This window comes from Telopea speciosissima, chromosome 8 (assembly GCF_018873765.1).
Source record: "Telopea speciosissima isolate NSW1024214 ecotype Mountain lineage chromosome 8, Tspe_v1, whole genome shotgun sequence".
NCBI lineage: Eukaryota > Viridiplantae > Streptophyta > Magnoliopsida > Proteales > Proteaceae > Telopea > Telopea speciosissima.
Window position 1 is genome coordinate 56,030,145 of NC_057923.1, and position 15,340 is coordinate 56,045,484.

A 15,340-nucleotide genomic window follows, 5' to 3' on the forward strand; every position below is an offset into this window, starting at 1 on the left:
CTTTTTTCCCCCCTTCTTCTTTCGTATGACATAATGGAAGGCTTCATGGGCTGTATATATGTTATCTGAAATAAGCTGTCCGGAGACAAAAGCAGATTGAGCTGGGGACACCAATTAGGGAAGGATCATCTTCAATCTGGAAGCCAAAATTTTTGTCACCACCTTCACTGCTACCCCCACAAAGGGTTTGAAGCTGTCAACCTCTTCCGGGTTGCTCGTCTTGGGGATGAGAGAGATGAGGGTATCATTACAGGGAACCGGAAATGAACCTGAAACAAAAACACCAACCACAAAAGCAACCAGATCCTCGTGGACAGTATCCCAAAATGATTGAAAGAAGGTTGGGGGAAAACCATCAACACTCGGAGCTTTGAGGGGACTCATCTCAAATAATGCTTTTTTAATCTCATCCAAGTTCGGGGATGAGCAGAGAAAAGATCTCTCTGAATCAGAAATACAAGGACTAATGCTGCCAAGCACTGTCGAAAGGGACTCCTCATCGCAACCTTCAGAGGTTAGTAGAGAAAGATAATGGTTCTCAAATTCTTTGTAAATATCAGCTTCACAGGAAGACCACTCACCTGACGCAAGTCTAATCTTGAGGATGCGATTTTGCTGATGACAAAGGATGGTCGCAGCATGAAAAAATTTCGTATTACGATCTCCACATCTAAGCTAGTCAATACGGGACTTTTGGCACCAAAACTCCTCCTCCTGAGCCAAGGCTTCAGCCAGGAGCCTAGAGAATTCATTTTCCCAGGCTTGAGAAGCAGCTGTAATAGGGAGATTTTGAAGATCTGCTAGCTCCTTTTGGAGGTTCAGAATCCATTTTTGAATGTGCCCAAAGACTTTAGTATTCCACTGAGAAAGTTTATCCCTACAAACTCCCAATCTATCAAACAAAGCCACAGAGTTGGAAGTGAAAACAGAACCTGACCACACCGAGGAGATGACCTGCTTGCAATCTTTGTGTTTCAGCCATATAGATTGGAAACGGAAAGGGCACGATCCTCTATTTGGTTGGCCTTCAGTGTTGACAACAATAGGGCAGTGGTCCAAGCCAATCGCCACTCTTGTGAAGACAACAGCCTCAGCAAAACAAAGGCGCCAAGCCAAATTAGACATAGCACGATCCAACCGAATTCTTATATTAGCCGAACCCAACCTTTTATTACTCCAAGTATACACAGGGCCCTGGGCACCTAAGTCAATCAACTGGCTTTGCTCCATCATATCCCTGAACTGGAAAACGTCACGACTCCCTTTATAGTTTCCACCATTCTTTTCATGCCATTCGAGAAAGGAATTAAAATCCCCTAACACCATCCAATTTTCGCAATGCCCTTGACTAATAGAAATGATCTCGTCCCAAACCTGTTGACGATGTGCTTTGATCGGATCACCATAGACGCACGTCAATAAGAAATTGGAATTATTATGGGAAGAGACTGAACAGTCTATAACTCTGGAATTTGAACTAAGAATCTGAATATCAAACGGATCCTTCCAGAAAATAGCCAAACCCCCAGCCTTTCCAACGAAAGGGATAGAAAAACAACCATCCATCCGCATTTTCGCCTTACATTTCTCCAGCTTTGCAGAACTACACTTGCTTTCCATTAAAAAAATTATATCTGGTTTCTCCGATCTACATAGGTTCAGAAGCGCTTAAACTATCAAGGGCCTCCCTAAACCCTGCAGTTCCAGCTAATAATTCTCATTTGTTCCCGTGGAGCTGTGAGAGTACAGCATCCACGGGGGCTTCCATTAAAAAATGGCCATCAGAATTACAATCCTTGGCTTGAGAGAGACGGAAGGCTTCAATGCTCTTTTGTTTTTTCATCTTTACTTTCAATTGTAAAGAAACATTGGCTAAGCACTGTTTAGCCACCTTGGATTTACCAGAGTCCACAGTAGAAGCATTTTGGTGCATCTTGATAGCGATGTTAGGAATGTGCTCCCTTTGCGCAGAAGCTTGCTGGGACTGATGCAATTTACCCACCTCACTAGCACCGGCAGAAACCAAGGGAGATTGAGGGCTAGGTAAAAGAAAACAAGGTGTCTGACCCTGGGTTGTGGGAGGTTGCCGCTCCAGAAGAGAACCAGGCGCAGGAATAGTGTTGGCTTCGCTGTTGGTGGGAATGAGCATGAGATGGCTGTGGGCTTTTCGGGTTGGAGCATGGGCTTAAGGGTACAGGTGGGTTCGGGTTAGGTGTTATGGATGGGCCAGGCAGTAAGGATGGGTTAATAGCTAAAGTTGAGTGGGCATGGGCTAAGTACAAATCCTAGCTATGGGAAAGTGAGAAATTGGAAAGGTGGGGAATGATGGTAGATAAAAGCTGTGATATAGGTCTATGTGAGGGGGAATGTTTATAGGGTTGTTATTAATAGTTGTCGAGGATGTGATTTGGCCGAGGAGAGAAGACAATTGATGAGATGGATCATTGGGAAAATGTTGTGGGGGGAAATCTGCCTAGCAATTTGACGTGATTCACTTTGGATCATGTGACTCGGGATTAGGGAAATGTGGTTTTGATTTGGTGGATGATTGAGGAAGGATTGGGGGACCGATGGTTGTCAGGTTGTACAGGTGGGGTGTACGATGTCAGGGACTGGTGAAGGTGGGAGAACACGTGCAACAAAGCGACAACAGGTAATTTCATACCTGATGCTGAGGCAGAGTTGTCATCCTCTCCGGTGGCGGTTGATGGTTCTCCGGTAGGTTTAGTTGTAGGGAGCAACGGGGTTACTGAAATCTGGCTTTTCCTGAAGACCTCAGAGGCATCAAATCGCAATAATGGAGCAAATTCAAACAAGTGAGCATCAGGGATAGAGGCACGGAGTTTGGAAGAGAAACTACGAAGTTTCTCCATGGAGATATTGACCTCCATTTGTCCTTGGTTGGAAACCTCACGGATGTAAATCTTACAACTGGTTTCGTCATGGCCAATACATCCGCAGATATAGCAAAACAATGGGAGTCTCTCGTATTTAACCTACACCTCCAACTTAGAGCCGGCCCGGCGATGAATGGTTAGGTTCAATTTTAGGGGTTTACTGATGTCTATCTTCAATCTGGAACGAAGATAATGGACCCTCTGGCCAACCTGTGTACCTTGTATCACCATCGTCTTAGTTGGGGCACCCATCTTCGCAGCAAGTTGACAACCAAGCTCCAAGGTTAATAAAGCCGGAGGGCATATCGTGAAACTGGATCCAGATATCTACATGAGAGAACTACCATTGCTCATCATCTCTCCAACGTTCAAGGAGGACCAGGTTATTTGAGACCAACCATGGTCCCTCCGATAAGACGTTGAGTAAATCCGTTGAGTGTTGGAAATGGATCAGGAACCTATCTTCAGTCATAGATGAAATCTCCACTGGATAACGTGTGTTCCAAGCTGCCGGAAGAGCTTCGAAGACTGCCTATTTTCGATAAGGCTTTTCTTGGAGGATGCAACCCACCAAAGTGTTCTCCCAGGTTACCACTACTCCATCGTCTTCCTCATCTTCAAGTAGAACCCCGTTATCATCTTCGTCTAGGGGATCAGGTTCAGTGAAGGCCTGTGGTGGTCCACTTGGGCCACCATCTGGGTTGGGTTGTGGCCTTTTCGAAGCCATAGCTTGATAAAGAAAGGCGAAAGCTAGCTGCAATGGGGATGGCTCAAACTGCTAGAGGAAGAGGAAGCACTCACAAACCTCACGTCGGGGAAGAAAAAACACTCACAGAGGAGGAAGGGTAAGACTCACGCCAGAGGAAAAAAAATCAAAAGGGACTACATCCACATGTTTCTCCATTGCCCCAAAATATGACCACACGTGCATTTACACGTGAACGTTTACTAGTATATATATATATATATATATATATATATATATATATATATATATACATATATCTTTCTCTGTAATCAATCTGAGAGAGGTGTAAGGGTGAGCAGTTGTAACCCTATTCTCCGTTGATAGAGAAGCAGATCTCATCTCACTGTGGAGGTAGACAATTTTGCTGAACAAGTTAATCCTTGTGTGCATTGTATGATTGTTTGTTTGCGATTTCCATTCTTTTCTACATTTTAAATTCTCATTTTTTCTATACTTTGAACATAATCCAAAATAAGAGTCCAACTTGATCCAAAACTAAATAGGATTAGGGGGAGTGTTCTCTATGGATGAGTGCAAGGACCACATATGCGCAACAACCAATGGGAGCGCACTGGCATCTTGGGGGTGAAATTTCTGTCTTTCATGGGGGGTTGAGGAGGTCATTTCCCCCCCCCCCCACTGTGTCTGGACATGACCCCTGTGTCCCCCACAGAGAACTTTTCTTCATAGGATTATTATACTTATTCCATAGTTGGGCTAGCACTATCTTTTTTTTTTTTTGATAACCAAATTTTATTAATGGTAAAACAAAGTTCCAAACGAATCGGAGTACAGGGGTAGGAGAATACAAGGGGGAGGAGAGCCCTGCCAGAACAGATCAGATTGAGAAGTCGCTCCTAGAGAAGCCAAGCAATCGGCTACAGCATTAGCTTCTCTAAGAGAGTGTACAAAAGTAGTTATAACCCATTTAGAAGACTCCCAATTAAATTGACTAAAAAACAACATCAAGAAGGCCCCAACAAGGTCCAATTGATCATACGGCTATAAAAGAATTGATCTCCTCCCCTCCTCTTCTTACACATTCAAGCCAAGAGAATGGTGAAATGGTATGGACAAGGGGTAAAACAGTCAAAAATCCATTTTTTTAAAGAAAATCATAGACAAATTGGTTTGATGCAGTCGACCATGCAATCCCGTATGTACCGGTTTTTCATGTGAGCGATATACTTGATATAATACCATGCATTAAAACCTGTTTAAGACAACAGATAGATTCACCCAAAAAATAAAAGACAACAGACACAATTTTTCGTTAGAATAATCATCCGGTCATCCCAGTACATATGCCAATAAGTTATTTCTGTCAAACAATGTTCTTTTGTCTTGGTGCAACATCCAAAGGTGCCGAACTCAAGAAAAAAAAACTGGGTCAATCGAGCTCACACCGTTGAAATAGTGTTCTTTTGTTTTGGTGCAACATCCAAAGGTGCCAAACTCAAGAAGAAAAAAAAAAACTGGGTCAATCGAGCTCACACCGTTGAATGAAACATCTTTCATGGGTCGAGCTCTCAAGCTCAAACTGCAAGGCACTACAAAATGAAGGAATTGCATAGGATTTTAATCCGGTGTAAATCCTCATCCTAATCTATGAGTGATGATTCTATATTTTTATTAACTCCCAAGTGAAAAATAGAAACAAATCCAAAACAATGGCTTCTAGCCACACAAATCTTACATTAATTGAAGCGTAATGGAAACACTATTTACAAATGGAAAGGGATATATCCCATAAACAAAGTAGAAGTAGGGATGTAAACGGATCGGATTTGGCTTGGATAGTGCTATATCAGCATCCGCATCCGATTAGCTTTTGGACGGATTCGGATAGTACTAAACGGATATAGACACGAAATTTGAAGTGTCGTTCGCACTCTCGTTGATCGCATAGAAAATAACGATGAGGGAAACGAATAACGCATAATAAATTTGAAATGTCGTTCGTACTCGCGTTGATCGCATAGAGAATAATGATGAGGGAAACGATGAACGCATAATCGACGTTCGGATACGCAATCACCGTGAAATTGTTCTTCCAAAATATCTTGCTTTGAGTACGTTTCTCATGCATCTGCAGATTAAAAAAAAATGGGTTAAATACACGTACCCTCTAAAATGCAAAATGCACCCAATATTCCTCATGCCCCCATGGTTCTGACAAGTCCACACGCACCCTCTCAAAATTCCATGTACCACCCCTACTTTACCCCCCTAAAGCCATTTTAAGTCCACACCGTTAATTTTAGCCGTTAAATGCCAACGTAAAGAAGGTAAAATACATTTTTATCCTTCTTAGGCTAAACTACCAAAATACCCTTACGCTAAATAACAAAAAGACAGACTATCCAAATCGCCCTTTCTCCCTTTCCCTTGGCGATCGAACTCCTTTTTTGCAAGAGCTAGGCCTTGGCCGGGGCCAGCAGTACAATGATGCACTGCATCAGGTAATTTGTTTCAGTTTTGAAACAAAGGACAAAACTTAAGATAACGAATCAAGGAGGGGGGGGGGGGGGTGAGGGAGGAAATGGTTATGGTCTTCTACTTCCAGCCTAAGCAAGGAGGTGGAAAACAGGAACCTACAATAGAATGGATCAATCTGGAATTTCAGGACCTGAATCACAACTCATAACCCTATGAAATCCAAGTGATAATCCAGCGAAACAGCCCTCGAATCATCAAAGAAAGCTATCTGTAATTGTTCCTGGCAGTAGAGCAGGAAGGAACCCAACCTGAAACTTGATCTTAGAACCCCCAACTCAGGCAACCTTTCTTCCTCCGTTTACAATTTGAATCGCTCCAGGGTAAGTAGACATATACCCAAATTTCAGCCCAAACTGATAGAACCCCAACGAGAAAAGAAGAAAATCTTTAATTAATTTGGCTACATTGTTCTAAGAGATTCACATTTCTTTTTGCAATTAACCCAAATAAGGAAACACATACAGAATCAAAGCTAAAATTAAAGCTCAAAAGACATCCACATGAAACCATAGCTCCAATACCTATATCTATACCTAAACTAGTTGACAACAATTTACACCAACTAGATTTGGGGAAGATTCCTTCTGTACTTCCTCCCAGAAACTCAGACATGGAGGCCAATACAGCTCTCACCATTGACAGCTCCGAGGAAGATTTGATTCTCCATACAACTGGAGGCCAATACAGGAAGATTTGATTCTCTGCTCCAAGGAGTAGAGAAGGAGCACAGAAGGAGCAGAAGATGGAACAAAGACGCAAGAGTGGGGGTAAAAATATCTTTTCAAATTAGGTTAAGGCAAAAAGGCCTTTTCAAGTAGGTCAGGGCAATTACGTCTTTAAAATTTAGAAAGGATAGAAGAAAGCGTAGTTTGGTCAATAAAAAAAAAATTAGCATTTAAAACCTAAAATTAACAATGTGGACTTAAATGGCTTTAGGAGGTAAAGTAAGGGTGATACATGGAACTTTGAGAGGGTGCATGTGGACTTGTCAGAACCTTAGGGGGGACATGAGGAATATTAGGTGTATTTTAAGGGTACGTGTATTTTACCCAAAAAAAAAAAATTAATCAATTTCTTCCAACCTTCATCCATTCTCAAATTAATTAAAATTGTGCTTTGTATGCATTCTAGGTCGATTTTGCATTCTCCGATGATAATAACTTTTATCGATCGAGAATGTAAAATCGACTAAGAATGCATACCAAACGCTTTCTTGCCACTAGCTAATCTCACAAGCTTTTTTAATTTTTTTTTAACTTACTTGTGCGATGAGTTTAGAGGAGTCCCCAATATAGATGTTGCAAGATCTACTCGACGAGCTCCCTTTGATCTTGAAATCACAAACTTCCTCATTGGTATTACCCGCCAAGAACACATTAAGTTCAATCTTAAATTGGAACAACGAAAACCTCTTTGCACTAAATAACAGATCATTCGAGTCACTGCTATCTCCCCTGAACACTTCCCATATTGAATGTGCACTCAATCTCTGGAAAAAACAATAAATAAAAAAAACACTCTTTAAATGGTCTGGAGCATAATTTAGAAACCAATTCCGAATCACAACATATGTTAGAATTTAGAGAAACTATCATTATTGGAACCTTTTTTCGAATAGAGAGGACGGGATTGTCATTGGCGTCGAGAAGGACACGATGACAATGAATACTTAAGAGGGTACCCTTAACTTTGAAGATGATGTTGCCGTTGACATCGGTGACGGAAAAATTACCTTCTCCCTCGGCTAAAAACTTCCTCACGATGGTGAGATCAACAGGGTAGGGAGCACAGAATTGGGGTCCGACTACGGTGATGGGATTGGTTAATGGTGGATAGTTGGAATGCTCAGCCATGGCCACGGTGGAGACGATATCTAACAGAGATGGGTTTCTATTTTTTTTTTTTTGTTGTTGTTTTCCGCCGGTAAGTAAAGAAGTGTTTCTATCACAAAAACAAAATAGAATACATAGAAAGCAAACGATGAAGTTATAAAGAGTTAGAGACTGGATGTTCTCAACAAGTCCTAAAAGAATATCTAAGTCAATATTTCTATGCTGGGATTTAATATCCTTGACTTCCTCAACCATTGCATCAAGGGCTAGATTTTTTTTTTTTGTTTTCAAAAAAATAAGAGCTAAATATTTTCACATTATCCACACCTGCCAAAACATATGTGTTATTTGTTAAGGGAATATAATATTTATCTTAATTAAAGAGAAATCACAATTGATAATGTCAAACTCAAGCAACATACATGACATCACAAATCTCCTTTAGATTGTAGACGTTCCCTTATAGTGCAAAATCAGATTCCTGTGAATTAGATTTCAGAATAAAATAATCATGTAGATCCCTTCAATAATCGTTGCACTCATTTATTAGGCCATATTGAAACACACTCGGATTGTACTCAATCAATAAAGGCAAAAAAAAAAACCTTCAGAAACTCACAAAAAATATCTTCAAAACAAGTAAGACTAATCAAAGAGTAAATAAGAGAGCAAGAGAGCATTTTTACATTCATCTCATTAACCATTTTCGTCCTCTATATGACTATATATAGAGAGAGAGGGCATAGTATTATTAATTACACTTATTCCATAGTTGGGGGGCTGATATGGTTAGAAATCCAAGAGTCATGAATCATAACAAAAGTCACAACTCACAACTCACCTTCTCTTCTTACACGCGCAAATCAAGAGAAATTAAAAACAATACTTTGTTGCCACTTTTGATCTTCCTCATCATCTCTATTTTAACAGTCAAACCAAGAGAATTTAAAAACCATACTACTTTCCTTCCAAGGCAATTGAAAGAAAATATCATCATTAGTCTTTACAAAAGAAATGCTACTCGTTTTTTCTATATCGGTTGTGATCAATCGAACAGAAAAAAAAATCAAAGGAAAATTTCAGAGGCTTTCCCAATAAATATATCAAATATCACGGACAAAAGTCACAACTCACAACTCACCTTCTCTTCTTCTTACACGCGTAAATCAAGAGAAATTAAAAACAATACTTTGTTGCCACTTTTGATCTTTCTCATCATCTCTATTTTAACACTCAAACCAAGAGAATTTAAAAACCATACTATTTTCCTTCCAAGGCAATTGAAAGAAAATATCATCATTAGTCTTTACAAAAGAAATGCTACTCGTTTTTTCTATATTGGTTGTGATCAATCGAACAGAAAAAAATCAAAGGAAAATTTCAGAGGCTTTCCCAATAAATATATCAAATATCATGGACAAAAGTCACAACTCACAACTCACCTTCTCTTCTTACACGCGCAAATCAAGAGAAATTAAAAACAATACTTTGTTGCCACTTTTGATCTTCCTCATCATCTCTATGTTAACACTCAAACCAAGAGAGTTTAAAAACCATACTACTTTCCTTCCAAGGCAATTGAAAGAAAATATCATCATTAGTCTTTACAAAAGAAATGCTACTCGTTTTTTCTATATCGATTGTGATCAATCCAACAGAAAAAAATCAAAGGAAAATTTCAGAGGCTTTCCCAATAAATATATCAAATATCACGGACATCTCAAAAGGTGTCAAAATATCAGACATCCCTTATTTTTTAACTTTATTTTAAGTTAGTCCATTCCGTCATGTTTGTACAGTTAAGTTGCAACTCTTTTATAATGAAATTACCTTTACCACAGGATGAACTTACCATTATACCTTTAAGGTTAAAACCCCAAATACAAATCATTCTCTTCTCATAATATCATTTCAGGTGAAAAAAAGCTACGCGAAGCAACCCCAACCCTTCTTTATCTGTCGCAGAATCGCTGTCTCTGCAAACCTGCAACCATTGAGATTCAAGCTAAGACCTGGTCTCTAAACTATCGGCTCTCCTCCTGTGTTAATATGTCTGGATTTCCCTTCCAGGAGTTAGAGCTAGGGCTACTATTGGTGTCTGTTCACGGACTATTGTCTGGTTTTGGTTTTTGTGTTTATGAACGACAACAATGAAGGGATTTCTATTTTACGAATTATTGAAGAGTGGAGAGATTAGTAAGAGCTACTAAGATGGGAAGCGGTAAGCACAGGTGAAAGATCTTCCTGTACCAGCCGGCTGCATTAAAATCAGAATGGAAGGAGCCCCCAAAGGAATTCGTCTGTCCAATTTCTGGGTCTTTAATGGCGGATCCGGTGATTGTTGCTTCAGAGCATACTATCGAGCGAATCTACGTTCAAGTTTGTAAAGACTTATGGTTTACAACAATACTCCCAGATGGGTCAAAATCTGATTTCTCTACTGTAATCCCTAATATTGCCATTACATCGACTATTCTCAACTGGTGTCGTACTAATAGCGTCGAACGACCAACACCTCCAGAGCTTTGCTTTGCGGAGAAGCTCGTTTGTGCACTAATACCGACTGAGAAATCAACTCTCAATTGCACGAAAGAAGAAGAAAAAACAGAGCAGGAAGAGTTGCTTAAAGGAGTGGCGAAGAAGCCTCTAGTCAAATTTTCTTACACAGCAACCGAGTTAAATCGTCGGTCGACTCTCTTCTACACAACCTCCGAGGAATCGATAATGGCCACGCATCCCACATGAGAAACACTTGCCCTTGAAACCACCCTCGACAAAGGGTTTGCCGTCAGTGGAACCAATCTCTGATTTATAACACTTCTCCAAACCTGTGTGCGGAAGCCATTCTCAAAATACCACTCTCGGCCACTCCCCATGACAATCATCTTTTCACTCCTCTCTCCATAAAAGTAGCAGCCTCTTTTCTCACTAACTAGACCATCCATATACAGAGACTGCCTGCCTTCTTTGGAAAACCATTTTGGGGCTTGAAATCCACCCAAATTTTAAATTCTTTAGCATGAAAGCTTTTGAAATATGGTATTCCTACTCTCTCCAGAATTAGTACACACCTCGACATTGAGAATTTCTGTAAATTCTTCAACTCTACTCCGGAATCAGAATGGTACTTATTCATTTCCTGCAACTGTACTCCGGACTTGGCGGTGGTGGAGGGGTCGTACATCTGGAATGAGAGGAAGAAGAGGGGAAGAAATGGAATGAGAGTTTTTTTATTTAAATAACTAAGTGGGTAAAATGGATATTTCAACTTTGGGTGTTAACTGTGCTTAATAATAGGGGAAGGTTGATATTTTGATAATATTTAGGATGTCCGTGATATTTGAAATACTTATAGGGGGTGTCTGCGAAATTTTCCCAAAAATCAATACTAAAAAAATGTCAAGAGTAATAGAACGCTTCCTCGTCGTGGGTAAGGCACTTAGTTAGTAAGTTCGGGAACGGCAATTGAACGGGAATGGATATGTACGACAATAAAATGGACTAGACGGTAATAATATTTTTCCAAAATTCGATTTCATAAAACGCATACAATAATAATACGGTACGCATTTAATACGGATATAATACGGCATAGACAGCAATAATACTTTTAAAAAAATGAACATATATTCATTATATAACATGCATTCACCACTTAATAAACAAAATAATATCATGATTTTATGAACTAAAATAAATACAATAATATAATATCCTATATTACATCTCTAAGATTATCATTTAACATACCAAAATATCAACAAAGTTGTCTCTAAAACATAAAATATCAATATAATAGTCTATTACATCTCATCAAACATAAAAAAAAGTAAGACATAATGTGTTCTCGAACCATGAAAACCTCATAAAATAGTCTCTAATAAGGACACAAGTGACAAGACAGGAGGGAGAGTTCCAGATATGGATCTCCACTGTTACTCATTTCTCTTTTATACACATTAGCTACAAGAGATAGAAAAATAAGAATAAAATAGAATAGAGATTGAGCTGTTCTCGCCAATATCACACCAGATTCATTTGCTTCACTACCACCATCAAAGTTCAAAGACCAGAAAAACAAGAGGAGAAAAATAAGAACAAAAAGAGAATGAGTTGAGTAACTTGAACTGGATGATTGGGCTTTCTGCCACAGACCCACTTCTCGGACAAGCACAATAAGCTAAAGAAAAACATTTGTTTCACAATGTTCAGAAACACTGTCAAATCAAACCATACTTGCCATGATCTCAAAGCCTTTTTGCTCGGTTTTCAGAAAAGCTTTCCGTTTCTATTTTCCATGGAGATACAGTTGGAACTTTGTGATTTTTGGTTCGATTAGCAAACAATAGGAACTAAAGAAAGAGGTACTAACCGAACAACAGAGGAAGAAGGAGAAACGTCGCTGATGCCATCGCCGACGAAGCTTTATTGAACGGAGATGGGGAGGATGATTGGAGATGGAGGACGGCTGCTGTTGCCTGCTAGGGTTGGATGTTCAACGCAAATCGAAAGGGACGAAAGGGAAAGTGAAATCGTTTCCCTAAATTCTAATCTTGTGGGTTTTTTTTTTTTTTTTTAAAGTATAAACCGTATAATACATGAATTATACGAATATAATACTCCATCGATTAAAAAACGTATTTTTTTATAAAAATATGAGAAAATGCAGGGACAGAAGTATTATGCGTTCAAAAATTTGGATATGCATATAATACGCGTATTTACTAACTAAGGTAAAGCATGGCGACCATGCTTAGACACAAAAAAACGTCTTGGATGTTTGGAAATTTTGCTTTTATATGGGGTAAGCAAAAAGCGAAATTTCCAGACACCCAAGGCGCTTTTTGTGTCTACGACATGTTCGATGCGCCTTGCGTAGGACCGATAGCGTACTTTTCCCCAAAAGTCAAATCTTTCGTTTCAATAGGAATATGACTGATGCAAATGCATTCAATATTTCAATCCTTGTTCCTTTCTCTATCCCCCGCCCTCCAAACAAAAAATCCTCATTCTTTTCTAAGTTTTTTTTTAAAAAATTTTTAGGGAAAATTACATGAGTAGACAAAATCAGGTATGTTTTTACAAAACTATCCATTGTTGTTTCACTTAACAAAAATACATAGTTTTGTGTTTACATTTACAAAATTAGCCAAAACAGTGTTCTCCCCTCAATTAAGGATTGTTTTCTATAACATCACCCTCTCAAAAAATCGTCTCTCATACGCCAGGATTTGTGGGGAGATAAAAGCCACGGCGGAGCCCCCGCAGTCCATTACCATTTGTCCTGAGGGAGGTACCAACTTTGAACAAGAAGTTTACTTTGAATGGTTGCCTCCAAGATGTGAGATGTGCTGCTCCTTTGGGCACTCTGCAGTTCATTGTGGCAAGGTCATTGCAAGCCAAATGACTTGTCACTCTAGCTCTAGGAATGGTAGAAGATCGGGTCACAACTCATTCCAGCCTACTGGTAGTCGAGTTAGAACCCAAGGTTTTGGATTTCAGCCCCAATCGGAAGGGATGCAAGGTCCGACCATGGAGGGTGTCTCCTCCGCTAACCTCCCCTCTCCAATGCCCGGGGTTCCTGAAACCACTGCTTTAGGCCCTTTTCTTGAGGCTCCCTCTGCTGCAGTGTCTACAGGCCTGAACTTAGCACACTCTAAGCTTTCATCCGCTCTACAGCTCTATTCCAACACAACTGTCGCTTGCAGTTTGACCCCAAATAAACATCATTTTAAAATCCTAAGTACTTACTCTGAGTTGGGTGTGGAGGATGGCTCTAATGGTCCTCTAATCTCAACCATGTTGGACCCCTCGAGTCCTACTGGGCCTAGGCTTTCAACGACTTCTCCTGTGCATGAGGCTGAAAAGTTGCAAGTAGTCGTTGACTTAAAAGTGAAGCCCACTATGGAGATTGGGTCTATGATTGAAGAAGGTGAGATTCAAGAGGACCCACCTCCTCCCATATCCTATTTTTGTTATGCTCATGTGGGGGAAGTTAACTCGATGGTGGAGTTAGGTACTTCCGCAGTGGAAGAGGTGTTTGTGGATGACGGTAATCTATCTGTCTCATCCTCTCCCCCCCCCCTCCTCCTCATTGGGGTTAAGGTCTAAGAAGTTGAAAAAGAAGTCGAAGAAGAAATCAATGTACAAAAAGAATAATGGGTCGGGTGTTTGTAGAAGAAGCTCGAGGGTGTGTAAGCCACCTCCTCCGAGATAGGATCCAGGAGCTCCTGAAGTTAATGACCTCTCTCGCCAAAAGATTTTGATGATTTCATGTTCTATTTCATCATTTGTCGACTATAGGGTTATTGTTAGTCTGGGCCAGAGCAATGCTCACAATGATTATGATGTAGGTTCTGAGGGTGTTGTTCCGGGCAGCAACTCTCCTATGGGGGACCTAAATTCTGACTTAGTCACCAATACTCGGGGAGATCCTAGAGCGGATGGTAGTGGTTTTAGCAGCAGATGGGTGGTTCCTCCTATTCCTTCCTATAATCCAAGTGGGAAGACAGTCAAGTTTAAAATCTCGTGATTTGTTGTTTGGGACCGTTTTGTTCTTTAGTTCCTCTTTGGGTGGTTTCTCTTTAACGTGATCTGATTGTTGCTCTATCTGTTGTTCTGTGTTTCCCCTCCTCTAGAGGTTTGGGGTTTGTCTAGCTGATTTTATTTTTTATTTTTTTTCTCCCTCCCGATTCTCGAGCCCTTGTTTCTTTCTCCTTTTGGTAATGACTTTCTTATTCACCAAAATAATAAAAAAAAACAAGAACCCTATTTAATGTGATTGTGTAGGAAAATTTGAAGATTATACCCACTAACTCACTGACCCTCACAGATTACGATAGAAATGAAAACAATATCTAAAATATGTTAGAGAAAAAGGCAAGACTTCCTCTCTAGGGACGTAAATGAATAGCCGAAATCTATTTTCGTATCCGTGTCCGTATTCATTTAGCACTATTTGAATTCGTCCAAAAGCTAAACGAATACGGATACAAGTATACTATAGCTATCTGAAAAGCTATATTTACATATAAATAGATAAATATCCAATCTGTATCCGTGTCCATATTCATGTAGCACTATCCGAATCCGTTCAAAAACTAATCGGATGCTGATGCAGAGGCAGATAAGTATACCTATCTGAAAAGCTATATTTACATATAAATAGATAAATATCCAATCTGTATCCGTGTCCATATTCATGTAGCACTATCCGAATCCGTTCACAAACTAATCGGATGCTGATGCAGATGCAGATGCAGATATAGCACTATCCGAGCCGAATCCGATCCGTTTACATCCCTACTCCTCTCCTTACATTAAACAAGAAGAGACACAATCAAACGGTGTATCAAAAAAAACAC

At 39.9% G+C, this 15,340-nt stretch overlaps 1 protein-coding gene across 1 annotated transcript in view; it reads right to left on the reverse strand.

The window, feature by feature from the left end:
- Positions 1-8,030, reverse strand: part of LOC122671863 (protein LURP-one-related 10-like) — a 62,301-nt gene extending 54,271 nt beyond the window's left edge. The window contains exon 1 of the mRNA XM_043869321.1: positions 7,749-8,030. Coding sequence (XP_043725256.1) covers positions 7,749-7,997 — 249 coding nt within the window. The 5' untranslated portion in view covers positions 7,998-8,030. The remainder of the gene's footprint in view (positions 1-7,748) is intronic.
- Between the last annotated feature and the right edge of the window lie 7,310 nt (positions 8,031-15,340).